At 43.3% G+C, this 14,683-nt stretch overlaps 1 protein-coding gene across 1 annotated transcript; it reads left to right on the top strand.

Moving 5' to 3' along the window:
• Positions 1-325: 325 nt before the first annotated feature.
• Positions 326-3,558, top strand: LOC136143865 (antigen-presenting glycoprotein CD1d-like). Its single transcript, XM_065901548.1, has 5 exons — positions 326-958; positions 1,252-1,530; positions 2,243-2,521; positions 3,248-3,350; positions 3,447-3,558. The coding sequence occupies exons 1-5, from the start codon at positions 382-384 to the stop codon at positions 3,466-3,468; spliced, it is 1,260 nt and encodes a 419-aa protein (XP_065757620.1). The 5' UTR covers positions 326-381; the 3' UTR covers positions 3,469-3,558.
• Positions 3,559-14,683: the final 11,125 nt, after the last annotated feature.

Here is a 14,683-nt window from a genome sequence, read left to right as displayed (position 1 = left end):
GAGATTTAGAGAAGCCGATTGTGAGAAACATACTTACATGAGTGACTGTAACCAGGGCTCTTTGCAGCTCAGATATCTAATGAGAGGGACTATCTGGCAGATGAAAAAGGGATCCCTAGACAGGAGGAGGTTGGAAGCAAGTACCCTGAGAGCCAGAACCGGAGTCCTGCCTGCCTCCAGGCTTAAGAATTGGCCAGCCACAGGGTCAAGTTCAGGCTTTTGACAGCCCAGGAAACCCAGGGTGTGTGGGCGGGCGTTGGGGAAGGACCGGGCGGGGGTGGGGGCGGAGATTCCAGGTCCCAGAGCAGAGTTAGGAAGCTGGGTGCTGCTTGCTGTTTCTGTTCTTCTGGCTTCTTCCCCAGATTTGGGGGAGTTTTGAAGATGAGTGGAACCGGGGCTCCCGGGCAGAGGGCGGCGAGAGGGAGGCGAGCGGGGAAAGCGGCGGACGCTCGCGGCGGGCGGGCGCAGACTGATACACCTCGGGAAGCCGGGAGCTTGACCCACCAGCCCGAGAACCTGCTACCCCCTGCCTCCAGCTGCTTGGCCCCTGGAGACCGAGCTCGATTCCGAGGCAGCAGACATCATCCTTTCTTCCCAAACCTAGCTGTTTGTTTGTTTCTGTTGCTCTTCCTTCTCCCTTCTGTGCTCTCCCTCCCGTGCCCCCGGTTCCTCCGATCTGTATTGTCTCCAGAGCCGCAAACGTCTTACTCCTTCCGCGGCCTCCAGATTTCCTCCGTCGCCAACCGCAGCTGGACGCGCACGGACGGCCTCGGGTGGCTGGGGGAGCTGCAGCTCTATACTTGGCGCAATGAGTCGGACACCGTCGGCTTCCTGAAGCCTTGGTCTCAGGGCACATTCAGCGAGCAGCAGTGGGAGCAGCTGCAGCACACTTTTCAGGTTTATCGAAGCAGCTTCACCAGGGACGTCTGGGAATTCGTTGAAATGCTGCACCTCGACTGTGAGCTGAGGGATGGGATCGTGTCCAGCTGCCCAGGGGGAGACAGTGGATGCTGAAGCCCAACCGGGAGGTTCTGGCCCCCCGTGATTGTCTCATGTCTCCCTTTTGAGTCCCACTTCTGCCTGAGAGGTCCCAGCTTGAGTCCTCAAAATACCCCTTGTTCATCCCGCTGCAGGTCACCCATTCCCATTTACATGAACTTTGGGGTCCCCAGTATGACCCTCACACCAATTTCTTCAACTCCTTTCAGTCTTCTAAGCTCTTCATTCATCTCTTTCCATTCCTCTCCTCAGATCCTCTTGAGATCCAGATATCTGGAGGATGTGAGTTACTCCCGACGAACACCTCCGAAAGCTTCTTATGTGCAGCATTTCAAGGAAAGGATGTCCTGAGTTTCCAAGGAATGTCTTGGGTACCAGTCCCAGATGCCCCGTCTTGGAGCCAGATGTTCTGCAAGGTGCTCAATCGGGACCAAGGGACCAAGGAAACAGTGCACTGGCTCCTCCATGACATCTGCCCCCACTTGCTCAGAGGCCTCTTGCAGATGGGGAAGTCCGAGCTGGAGAAGCAAGGTCAGCCTGCTTTTGTGACCTCTTCCCCTCCACTCCACTTTGGGGCTCCATCTGAGGTTTTCATTCCAGGGGTTCACACCCCTTTAAGCATCACCGGAAGAGGAGGGGATGGATAAGGTGTGAGGGTATTTAAGCATTCCACAGACATTAACTAGGTACCTTTTGGGGTCCATGAATAGAATTACATAAATCCTGCAGGTCAATCAGGATCTGTACTTGAGGAAGGAGAGGAGAAGGCAGATGAACAGTTAAAGCAGTGTCCTGGTGGCTCAGATGGTAAAGAGTCTGCCCGCAATGCAGGAGACCGAGTTTGACCCCTGGATTTAGAAGATGCCTTGCAGAAGGAAACGCCAACACCCTTCAGTATTCTTGCCTGAAAAATCCATGGACAGAGGAGCCTGGTGGGCTACATTCCATGGGGTTGCAGAGTCAGGCATGACTGAGTGACTACCACTTAGAAACATGCTACATATGTTACAGCTGAACACAGGGTGCTCTGTGAGTACAGAGTAGGGGCATTTACAGGAGAATGGATCAGGGAAGGGAATGGGGATCGGGGAAGGCTTTCCCAGAGAAGCTAATACAAATGGATTGAGATGGTGGGAGTTCATCTCCAGAAGTAGAGATGTAGGACTGATGAGCCTGCTGTGAAGTCCAGAGCCACTGATGCGGAGTCTCACTTTAAGATCCCTCATTCTCGTGTTGAATACAGTGAAGCCGGAGGCCTGGCTGTCCAGTGGCCCCCCTCCCCGGCCTGGCCACCTGCGGCTGGTCTGCCACGTCTCAGGATTCTACCCAAAACCCGTGCGGGTGACGTGGGTGAGGGGCGAGCAGGAGGAGCCTGGCAGTCACCAAGGAGACGTCATGCCCAACGCCGACTCGACCTGGTATTTGCAAGTAACCCTGGATGTGGAGGCTGCGGAGGCGGCTGGCCTGAGCTGCCGAGTGAAGCACAGCAGCCTGGGAGACCAGGACATCATCCTGTACTGGGGTGAGGAGGAAGTGGGAACGGGAGGAGGTGGTCCTCAAGCCCAGAGGGAGGGCCTGGGGAAGGGGAGGGAAATGACACGCCAGCCAGGAGTGATAGAAGGAGGGGATTCTCCAAGTGGAGGAAGAAAGATCTGAAGTCAAAAAGGATTGAGACAAGGTGTTCCACAAACAAGAAAGAAGAGACTAATATCCCCACAGATCCAGAGGTAGGTGACAAGTACAGAATCCCAGGAAGATTTGTTACCTAGAAGAGGGAACTGGACACTTTGAAAGGCAGGGTACCAAAGGTAGGTGTGGTTTATTGAGTGCTTTCTCGTTGTGAGCTCAACACTCTGCATACAGCAGAGTATGTATGAACAATCATCCCCACTCTCCTTTGAGCAGGTACTGTTGTTTTCATGTTACAGATGAGAAATTGAGGCTAAACTAGGTCAGATTGCCCTGAGTCTCATCATTAGAAAGTGGAAGAGCTGGATGTAGACTCAGGTTTGGGCTAGCTGTGACACTAGTGCCTACCTCCAAATGTGTATGAGCATATGCTGAACTGAGCAGAGTTCTAGATGCCCAGACCCCAAGAAAAGGTGGGGTGTCTATTAACTTCACAGGAATACAAGTGGGCACATTAGATAGGACAAGAAATAAGCATCTGGCATGCTCACACGTGTTTACAGTAGGGGACCTGATGCAGATTCCCGGACTGAGACACACCCTGTGTTCCCTCACACAGATGGGAACCGTGTCTCCACGGGCTTGATTGTCGTCCTGGTAATACTGGTGGTGTTCGTCCTTCTGGTTTTTGGAGGCTTAGTCTTCTGGTTTAGGAAGCACCGGTAAGTCTCTCCTTTCCATCTCCTCCCAACCTCAACCCCTCCGCCCACATCTTCTCCTCTTCCCTTTTCCATAATGGTGTCTGCTTTCTCTCACAGGCGCTATCAGGATATCTCATGACTCTCCTCCCCACACCTGCTGTCTGGACTTCAGGATCTCAGGGCTTTAGCCCTCAGAATTTGAAGGTGAAAGAGAGCTACCTTGAAGAAGCCAAGAACAGGCAGCTCTTGTCACACACTTTGAACATTTTATCTAAGAGGATTTAAGTTTGTTTGTTTGTTTTTCTTTTAGTATACTACAAGTGTATATGTCCAAGTAGTTCTGTAAAAAACAGAAGTGCACACTCAGATACCTCTCACGGACAAGCAGATAAAGGCTGCAGTGTAACTGTGTGTGTTCATTATTTGAATGCTGGATATGCAGTCAACTGGAAGATGCTTTTTGTGTTTCAAGGAAGCAAGTCCAACTGTTCCTTGTGAAGTATAAAGTAAGACCCTGGCTTGGCTGTAACCCAGATTTTTTCAAGGAAAACGGAAGTCTAGCATTATATGTGAACAAGTCTATATTAATGTGTTGACAGAAACCTTTACAATATTTGGGGTGTTGTTCAGTTGCTCAGTCATGTCTGACTCTTTGTGACCCCATCGGTTCAGTTCAGTTGCTCAGCATACCAGACTTCCCTGTCCTTCTCCATCTTCTGGAGCTTACTCAAACTCATGTCCATTGAGTCAGTGGTGCCATCCAACCATCTCCTGCTCTGTCGTCCCCTTCTCTCGCCTTCAATCTTTCCTCACATCAGGGTTTTTTCTAATGAGTCAGCCAAAATATTGGAGCTTCAGCTTCAGCATCAGTTCTTCCAATGAATATTTTGGTATGATTTCCTTTAGGATTGACTGGCTTGATCTCTTTGCAGTCCAAGGGACTCTCAAGAATCTTCTCCAACACCATAGTTCAAAAACTTCGGCACTTACCCTTCTTTATGGTCCAATTCTCACATCCATACGTGACTACTGGAAAAACCATAGTTTTGACTAGACGGACCTCTGCTGGCCAAGTACCGTCTTTACTTTTTAATACTGTCTAGGTTTGTCATAGCTTTCCTTCCAAAGAGCAAGCATCTTGATTTCATGGCTGCAGTCACCATCTGCAGTGATTTTGTGTGGGAACCATGTTTTACTGATTTCTCAGAAATACCTCCTGGAATTTAATACTCATTCTCTCTTCCTTGCTTGCTCTCCCCCACCCTTAATTTAGACGTTCTGACTGACATGTCAGCATTAGCTAGGTGCTGTTCTGTACACAGAACAAACCTGCTTATCTTCAAAGACCTCTCCTACGACTCTTATATGATTACCTCCAGACCTCCAGGAGGAAGCCTCCTTGATCCCTGAATTGTAGTCTCTGTCTTGCTTTCCTGCTCATAGTTAAAGATTACAAGATAAGTTACCAATAAAATATGTGCTCAGCACGTTCTTGGGGAGTTGCTTGTCTGAATGTTCTCCCTGGGCTGTCTGTCATAATACTGTGTGTTTGTATTATTCAGTGTAAACCACCACAGTTTTGGAGCCCAAGAGAATAAAGTCTGTTGCTGTTTTCATTGTTTCCTCATCTATTTGTGATGAAGTAATGGGACTGGATGCCATGTTCTTAGTTTTTTGAATGTTGAGTTTTCAATCAGCTTTTTTTTTAAATATATATACTAACTGATTTTATTTATTTTTTTTTCAATTATTTTTATTAGTTGGAGGCTAATTACTTCACAACATTGCAGTGGGTTTTGTCATACATTGACATGAATCAGCCATGGAGTTACATATATTCCCCATCCCGATCCCCCCTCCCACTTCCCTCTCCACCCGATTCCTCTGGGTCCTCCCAGTGCACCAGGCCGGAGCACTTGTCTCATGCATCCCACCTGGGCTGGTGATCTGTTTCACCATAGATAATATACATGCTGTTTTCTCAAAACATCCCACCCTCGCCTTCTCCCACAGAGTCCAAAGGTCTGTTCTGTACATCTGTGTCTCTTTTTCTGTTTTGCATATAAGGTTATCATTACCATCTTTCTAAATTCCATATATATATGTTAGTATGCTGTAATGTTCTTTATCTTTCTGGCTTACTTCACTCTGTATAATGGGCTCCAGTTTCATCCATCTCATTAGAACTGATTCAAATGAATTCTTTTTAATGGCTGAGTAATATTCCATGGTATATATGTACCACACCTTTCTTATCCATTTGTTTGCTGATGGGCATCTAGGTTGCTTCCATGTCCTGGCTATTATAAACAGTGCTGCGATGAACACTGGGGTGCACGTGTCTCTTTCAGATCTGGTTTCCTCAGTGTGTATGCCCGGGAGTGGTTCAATCAGCTTTTTTTGGGATGTGGAATAGTCCAAATATGCCTCTGCTGGATGACCCTAGGCCTCCCAGTTTGTGTCTGTGATTTCAAAAGTTTGTCCTGAATGATACACTGAGAATTGCAGAACCTTCTCTGGTCGTTCAGATGGTAAGGAGTCTTCCTACAATGCAGGAGACCTGGGTTTAATCCCTGGTTCAGGCAGATCCTCTGGGGAAGGGGATGGCAGCTCACTCCAGTATTCTTGCCTAGAAAATTCATTGGACAGAAGATCCCGGTGGGCTACAGTCCATGGGGTCTGAAACAGTCATATGTGACTGAAAGTCTTGGCTTACACACACAGATATTTCTGATGTTCAGTTAAAGTTAGAAAATCGCTGTTTGTAAGTACTGTACATTGCTATGCAACAGATTCCTCAGAATGCTAAATGAAATGTTGGCTTGAGGTTAGCTAGGGTAGGCCTCCTAGAGGGAGGGGAAATGGAAGCCGGAAGTAGAGACCCACTGAGGGGAACCCACAAGGGCACTGATCAGGACACAAGGGTCTCCGCTGCCTCACACTTTACTCCTGTGCCAAAAGGAGACACTAATGTCTGTTGTGATCACCTGCAGATTGAATGTCTGTGTCCTGTGTCCTCTGTTGAAAACCAAATACCCACGGTGATGGTTTTAGTTGGTCAGTTCTTTTGGAGGAGATTAAACCATGAGGTCCGAGCTCTCATGAATGGGATTAATGAGCTTATAAAAAGGGTCCTTATCTATATATAGCACAGGGAACTCTACTCAATACACAGTTATAATCTATATGGGAAAAGATCTCAAAAAGAATAATATGTATAGGTATAACTAAATCACTTTGATGTACCCCTGAAATTAACAAAACATTGTAAATCAGCTATACTCCAGTACAAATAATTAAGAAGGTGTTTGTCTCCTCCACCACGTGAGAAGCAAGACACAACAAGAATATGCTGTCTACGAACCAGGAAGTGGACTCAGTTGATCTGGTAGTTCACAGCCTCCAGAATTGTGAGAAAAATTTTTCTATTGTTTTTAAGCCATCCAGTGTATGGTATTTTGTTATAGTAGCCAAGTGGACAAAGATAGATAATCTTAGAAATGCCTTGGGAAGCAATGTGTACAAATGTGTGGCAGTCCACAGTGCTTGTAAAATGTAGTGCCTGTAAACAGTTATGGTACCATGCTGACCTCAGGGGATGCTCTTCCCCTTTGCTTCCTTGAGCAGTGCCTAGCTTCTGAACAATCCCATTGGTCTTATACAAATTTCAGGCCTCTGTGTTAATGTAGTTTCTGAAATCTTTTCCGGAATGCTTCAGCATGAATTTACCATAACTCTGGTTCATTGTTTAAATTAATTAATTAATTAAGTTTGCTTTTTGGCCACACTGGGTCTTCTCTGCTGTGTGCAGGCTCTCTCCAGCTGTGCGGAGCAGGAGCTCCTCTTCACTGTGGTGCGGTGGTTCCTCGTTGCGCTGGCTTCTCTTCCTGGGGACCACGGGCTCTAGGTGCTCAGGCTTGTAGTTTGGGGCACAGGCTTAGTTGCTCATGGCATGTGGAATCTTCCTGGAATGAACCTCTGACCCTCTCATTCACAGGCAGATTCTTCATCACTGGACCACCCTGGAAGTCCTGCTCTGGTTCATTTTTAAGCAACTTTGGTTTGTTTTGGAAGTAAATGTTTATTTCTCCAGGAAATTTTGTCTCCTTCCTTTAAATACTCAGTTCAAGACATCTCAGAAAATCCTTCGAATTCATTTCAGAATGTTTATTCTCTTTACGGATATTGTGTTCCTTATTGAGGGCTGTGCTGAAATTCAGTTTATTGACCTTTAAGTCATGCTTCATCTTAGACTCTGACAGTCGGTGAAATTCCTCTAATCATTTCTTCTTCAGAGTGAGCACCATGTTAAACACGCTTTCAGTAGAGGACCCTGGAGAGACAGTGTTGGTGGGAGGCGCTCTCCTGTAGCTTCCAGCTGCTGCGGGTCAGGTCAGCGGAGTGGGTGAGAAGGCAACCTGTGGGTGCTGCCCCAGCCACGTGCCCAGAGCTCGTGGACACTCAGCAACCTTGCAGCTTCGGCCTGGCAGCCACCTTCCCATGGAAACCAGCACTCTGAAGGCTTCTGCCCCTCCCAGTGCCCCATCCTCTCTTCGGATGCTCACATGGCCGGTGCTAAGTTCATCTCCTGCCCAGGGCTTTCTGCTGAGTCTCACTCTCTCTGCCTGCCCTCACCTGGGGCCTGGAGAAAGGCTTTCAGCTTGTCTGGTGAGTGCAGACCAGCTGTGCCCTGAACAAACCTGTGAACTCCTCTGTTACCCAAGGTACCCAAGGCACCTTCTCTGTCAGCATAATATTAGGGTAATAAAATCAGCAAACAGTTGAATAATGAAGTAGAATAGAAAGGTAAGAAATAGATCTCAGTTTATATGGAAATATATGAGTTATTATTTTATATAACTGGAAAATATAATGAGCAGGTTGGCTACTCATCTACAAAAAATAATCTTGGAACCCTACCTCATAAAATAAGTATAAATAAATTCTAAATGTATTAAAGACTGAGATTTTGAAGATTTTTTTAAAACCAAAATATGAATTCAGAAACTATAAAATATGCACATGTTAAAAAATAAAAATTTTGTATGGCAGTAGATGACATAAATCAATTTTAGGTTGGAGGAACATATAAACTGCAAAATACAAGTAATGTTAGCTAACATAAATACTGAGAAAAGTATAAGTTTATGAGAAGATGTTCAACATTCAGGCAATAAATTGGCAAAGACTGAATAAATATAAAGAACAAATCTAAAATGGCTAATAAACAAGAGAAGATAATCATCCTTATTAATAGTCATGGAAAAGGAAATGAAAGTAAAAGTGAAATATCCACTGTATCATAGCAGACTGACAATGACAGAGGGTACTACATATATGATTTTTAAAAGCAACCTTTTGCGAAGCTATTTGATAAAATCTCTTCACATAAAAAATTTGCAGACTTCTCAATTCAGAAATTCTACTCTTGAGACTGTATTTTATCAAAATAAGAGCATCAGAATGTGAGGCTGTATGTTCAAGAATGATTGTTGTAGCTCTTTCATAGGCAGGTAGGCATATACACATTTTTGTGGCAAAAAACAGAAGCAAACATTAATTAGGATTAGGTGTACTTGGTTAAAGCATAAACAACTCAAATAAAGGGAGCTGAAACAAAGTAAAAGTTTATTTCTCTTTATATGTATTTTGTTGTGGTAAAAACCTGAAGCAAGCATGAATTAGGATTTGGTACAGTTGCTTAAAGCATAAACAGCTCAAATAATGGGAACTGAAACAAAGTAAAAGTTTATTTCTCTTTCACATAATAGAAGTCCAGAAGTAGGCACTCAAAGGTTAACATGAAGTTAACAGAAACTCAGGCTTCTTTTACCTCATTGCTCTACTTACTGTCAGGCTTCAATGTGAAATGCTACTGTTTTATCATGGTACGTTTCTGGGTAGCCTCCTGGGAGAAGGAAAAGACCTCTTCCCTTCTCCCCACTTTAAGGTGAATTCTCAGAAGTAAGACACATCAACGACCCTTTTGCTGCTTCTTGGTAAGTAGTCACAGAAGCACACCAACCAAATGTTCAAGCGAAGCTGGGGCATGTATTTAATTTGGTCATAATGTGCCTAGCTAAATATCTGGTTTTGTTATTAATGAATTTGAGGAGGCACCTAGAAGCCTCTGTTAAGGGCAAACCATGGAGCAACATATGGCTTCCCTGATAGCTCAGTTGGTAAAGAATCTGCCTGTAATGCAAGAGACCCCAGTTCCATTCCCTGGTTGGGAAAATCTGCTGTAGAAGGGATACGCTACCCACTCCAGTGTAGCATTTCATGTTGAAGCCTGACAGTAAGTAACAAAGCAATGAGGTGGAAGACACCTGAGTCTCTGTTAACTTCAAGTAGCTATATAGGCTACTGTATATTCCATAGGGTTGAAAAGAGTCGGACATGACTGAGCGACTTTTGCTTTCACAGAACAACAAGGAGTTAATGAATAAAATAAATAGGATATATTAAAGTTGACTAGGAAGAGCTAAAACAACTTTATGAAGCTTTAAGAATCCTTTATCTTAAATTTTTTTGTTTATTGACAAGAATAAATAATAAACATGTGCAGTGAGATTTAAAAGAAATAAAAAATAAAAGTTAGAATATGAAATGATAAAAATACTGTGTTCATTTGGCAGTGTTTTTCCTTTCCTAGTAGTACTTAAAATAATGGTGTACTTAAATTGATGACATCTTTTGTAACATAGTATGATGAACTATGATAACAATAACAAGTTAATATGAAATAGTATTATATAAAATAAGACAACAGAATATAAATCTGATAATTACCCAAAATTTTGCATAATTTTCCTATTGGTCATTATCCTAAACAACTCAAATCTAAATACATGGCTGTCCCTTGCTATTGCAGCACATCTTTTTCACTCCTGGTATCTAACTCTTTGGACTATCTGGGCAGCTCCGTTCCTCAGCGTCCTGGAACCCACTGACCCACTGTTAGCTTCCCTGGTGTGTGTGTTGGCTCCCTTGCTCCAAAATCTAATGATCAATTGCAGTTCATTCAAGAGTTTTTCAAAGTGTGAAAGTGAAAGTTGGTCATTCATGCCTGACTCTTTGCAACTCTGTGGACCGTAGCCTGTTCATGGAATTCTCCAGGCAGGAATACTGGAATGAATAGCCATTCCCTTCTCCCGGATACCTTCCAGATCCAGGGATTGAAACCAGGTCCCCTGCATTGCAGTCAGACACTTTACCACTTGAGCCAGCAGGGAAGTGTTAGAAAAATACATATGTATTTTGGGGAGAGGTACAAATGTTATTTTTTTTCTTTTGTTTTCCCTATTATTGGAATCTAGCAAACAAACAAACTAACCCACTTTGTCCAAAATGCAGAGTGGCTTGCTAAATTTTTCTTTGATATCTTATTTTATGGCAAAGTCTAGAAAGGCAAAAACTACATTTAAACTTTTTTGCAGCTAGAGATTGTAAATTAGGTTTTACCAATTAGATGTACTCATGTGACACTTGTGGGAAGGCTTCTTTTTATCTACATTTGAAGCTTAATTTTCTTTGATAGAAATAAACTTATTCAGCTGATCTTTTTCACTTAAAGTGAACTTTGGTGGTCTATGTTTTTCAAGGAGTCTATTCTTTTCTTCAGAGTTGTTAAATTTTATGACATAAAGTAAATTGTAATATTCCATTATTGATCTTTTAGCATCTATAAGGTCTGTAGTTATGTCATCGCTTTCCTTTCTGTTATTAGTGATTTGTATCTTTCCTCTTTTTTTTTCTTTTTTTACTGACTAGTCAGGCTAGAGTTTTATCAATTTTATTGATTTGTTCATTAATGTCCTTTTTCTATTTACTTCATTTGAACTTTGTTTTGGGTTAAAACTGAGTTACTTGGAAAATTTTATGATCCTTTAGAGGTTTGATTTTAAGTGTTGTTAGGTAGAATCAGTGCAAACTTTGGGGTTAATTTTGACTCACTGCTTTAAATACCATCTTAACATTTTAGTGAAGTACTCTTGTTCATTTGCTAAGTTGTGTCTGACTGCTTGCAACCCCATGGATGATAACCTGCCAAGGTTCCTCTGTCCTTGGAATCTTCCAGGCAAGAATACTGGATTGGGTTGCTATTTCCTTCTGCAGAAGTACTGAAGTACTATAGGGGTTCCAAATCTGTGGACTTCTCTGTGCATCTTTTTCCTGTCTGCAACTCTGCCCTGTGAAATATGACCACCCTGTTGCAACCACATGGACTGTAGAGTCCATATGGAGTTCTTTAGGCTAGAATACTGGAGTGGGTACCTTTTCCTTCTCCAGGGGATCTTTCCAACCAAGGGATCTAACCCAGGAATCCTGCATTGAGGGCAGATTCATCACCAGCTGAGCCACAAGGGAAGCCCTTGGCCTTTCTGAATTCCTAGCTCTGTATCCTCAACTCAGGGAGATTGCCAGACTCTATATGTAACCCTTTCTCTGGATGCAACTTAAAAGCTCTCTTTAAGCAGTGAACTGGGGGTAACTGACTCACCTTGCTTATTCCTCTCTCTTAGAGATTGCTGCTCTGAGCTGCCTGATGGTCAATGTCCAAACATTGTTGTTTCATATAGATTGTCCACTTTTTTATCTTTTATTTTTAATTTCAAGATGATCACTTTACAATATTATGATGGTTTTTGCCATACATCAACATGAAGCAGCCATAGGCATACATATGTCCTCTGCCTCTTATACCCTCCTCCCACCTCCCTCCCCTGTCCACTTTTTCAGTTGTGTTAGGCCAGAATAAATATGGTTTTTGTTTTCCCATCTTGTCTGGAAGAGGAGTTCCCCTTAATGTGACTTTTGGAAGTCAGGAATAAATAAAGAGCTTTTCCTATTTCATTTCTGTTCACTGGCAAATAGAGTTGTGGATATGTCAGGTTTTTCTGTATTCTGGTTTCCATTCTCCAGACCTTTGTGTTCATAGACAGTAGCTGTGGTTACCAGTGATAGAAGAATCTAACTCCAGCTTCCCTGGATTACCACCACTGTATTGAACTTGGATTTGAATTCAGTAGATTAAAGATCCCTCCTTCCCTTAATCACCACCGTGACTCAGTTGTAAAGTGTCCTGTGTGCTAATCCTGTTTTTAAAATTTTCTATATTTTATAAAGCTTTGGGATTTTGAGGTCCTTACCTGCCAAGGAAAGACTGCCCCTCTCTGGAATAACTAATTCCTTGAGATAGCAAACTCTCCTTTAAGCAAACCTTTCATATGCAGGTTAACAAAGCCAAATTGCACATTCCAACCACCTCCATTACTAATTCTCACATAAAAGTCAATATTTCCCCTACCTTTAATCATCCCAAGACCAGGTACCAAACAACTGGCTGTTGTTGCTCAGTCGCTAAGTCGTGTACGGCTCTTTGGAACTCCATGGACTGCAGCACACCAGGCTTCCCTGTCATTCACTATCTCCCAGACTTCGCTCAAATTCATGTCCATTGAGTCGGTGATGCTGTCTAACCATCTCATCCTCTGCTGTCCCCTTCTGCTTTTGCCTTCAATCTTTCTCAGTATCAGGGTCTTTTCCAACGAGTCAGCTCTTTGCAACAGGTGACCAAAATATTGGAGCTTCAGCTTCAGCCCTTCCAATCAGGGTTGATTTCCTTTAGGATTGACTGGTTTGATCTTCTTGCTCTCTAAGGGGCTCTCAAGAGTCTTCTCCAGCACCATAATTTGAAAGCATCAATTCTTTGGCTCTCGACCTTCTTTATGGTCCAACTTTCACCAAACAACTGGAGACCACCTTATAACTCATTTTTTTTTTTTCATTTTGTTTTTATCGTTGTTAGTAGCTAAGTCATATCTGATTTTTTTGTGCCCCCCACAGACTATAGCCTGCCAGGATCCTCTGTCCATGGGACTTTCCAGGCAAGAATACTAGAGGAGGTTGCCTTTTCCTTCTACAGGGGATCTTCACAACCCAGTGATCAAACCTGTGTCTCTTGCATTGGCAAGAGAGTTTGTTACCACTGAGCCACCAGGGAAGCCCATTTATAACTCATAACCTGCTGAAATTATTCAAATAACCCAATTCTAAACTATTTACTTTGCCCTGCCTTGCCTTTCCTCTGGAAATCACAATAGAGGCTTATGCCCATGCTGTCCTCTTACTCCTTCTCTCTCCTGACTGCTCTTGATTTTATCCGATGTGGACCCACATGACGTGGTATGCCCCCTTCTCTTGAGAACTGTAAGTAATAATCTCTTTCAGCAGAGGCAATTGTCTCTGTGTCTGTCACATTATCATACCTGATTAAATGAAATCCTGGTCCAAGTGAAAACATCCTGGGAGTCATTTCTGCAGTTCTCAGCCTAGACTGTTCTCTCCACCTTCCAACAGTTTTGTAACACTCCATTGGTTGTAATGAAATCTCTTATTGCCTAAAACACGTTTTCTCATTCATCACTGATTTCATCATGCAGCCACATGAAGGAGACTCTATAAGAAAAATGTTCTTGCTGTTAAAAGCTATATCCCATGATAATATTAAAAGTCACATGCTTAAAACTAAATGAGTGGTGACCTCCCTGGTGGTCCAGTGGTTAAGAATCTGCCTTGCAATGATGCAGGGAATGAGAGTTCAGTTCCTGATTGGGGAACTGAGATCTCTCATGCTGATGGGCAACTAAGCTGCAATTACTGAGCCTGTAATCTGGAGCCTGCGTGCCACAACTAGAGAAGCTCATTCACCTCCAGGAAGCCAAATAAATAAATATTTTTTTAAAAGACTAAATGAGTAAAGAGAATGGTAGAATGGAGAGCATAAAAGGGCATAAAAGAGTTCATTGGTAGAAAGCATCAGCTACAAATTGGCCCTTTCCCTCTGCCTCTACAAGTATCATATCACAAACTGCCGACCTTCAACACACTCGGAAAGGAGTTCAGGGTGGAGATCAGGAAAGAATTACTCTGTGTCCTGGGAAAAACTGGCATAGTAAGCCTTCAGATAGATATTTTCAGGAGAAGATTTTATGAGTTCAGTTATTGCATCTCCTCATATCTAGAAAAGTACTAAAATCTTTCACGGTGATACTGCTACTTGTGACTAGCAGCAACTTTCTGCAAAAACCTGCTTGACTGCATGTATTCACCCTTCACCAAAATCACATGTATACTGACCTTACTTCTTGCCTATTTGAAGCAGTCAAAGCTATCTGAAATACTGCCTATTGGGCTATAATCCTCATTTTGCCACAAATAAAACTTAACTCACAATGCACTCTCACACTCTACATTTTTTTCAGTCAACAAAGCTTACGTAGTCACAGAATATTAAGAACAGTGCCGACATGACTTGAGCTCACGTCCAAGGGCTTCAGCTAAGATCATGC

Source organism: Muntiacus reevesi, chromosome 1 (assembly GCF_963930625.1).
Source record: "Muntiacus reevesi chromosome 1, mMunRee1.1, whole genome shotgun sequence".
Classification (NCBI taxonomy): domain Eukaryota; kingdom Metazoa; phylum Chordata; class Mammalia; order Artiodactyla; family Cervidae; genus Muntiacus; species Muntiacus reevesi.
The sequence above is the reverse complement of the archived record's forward strand: the minus strand, read 5'-3'. Positions and strand labels throughout refer to the sequence as shown.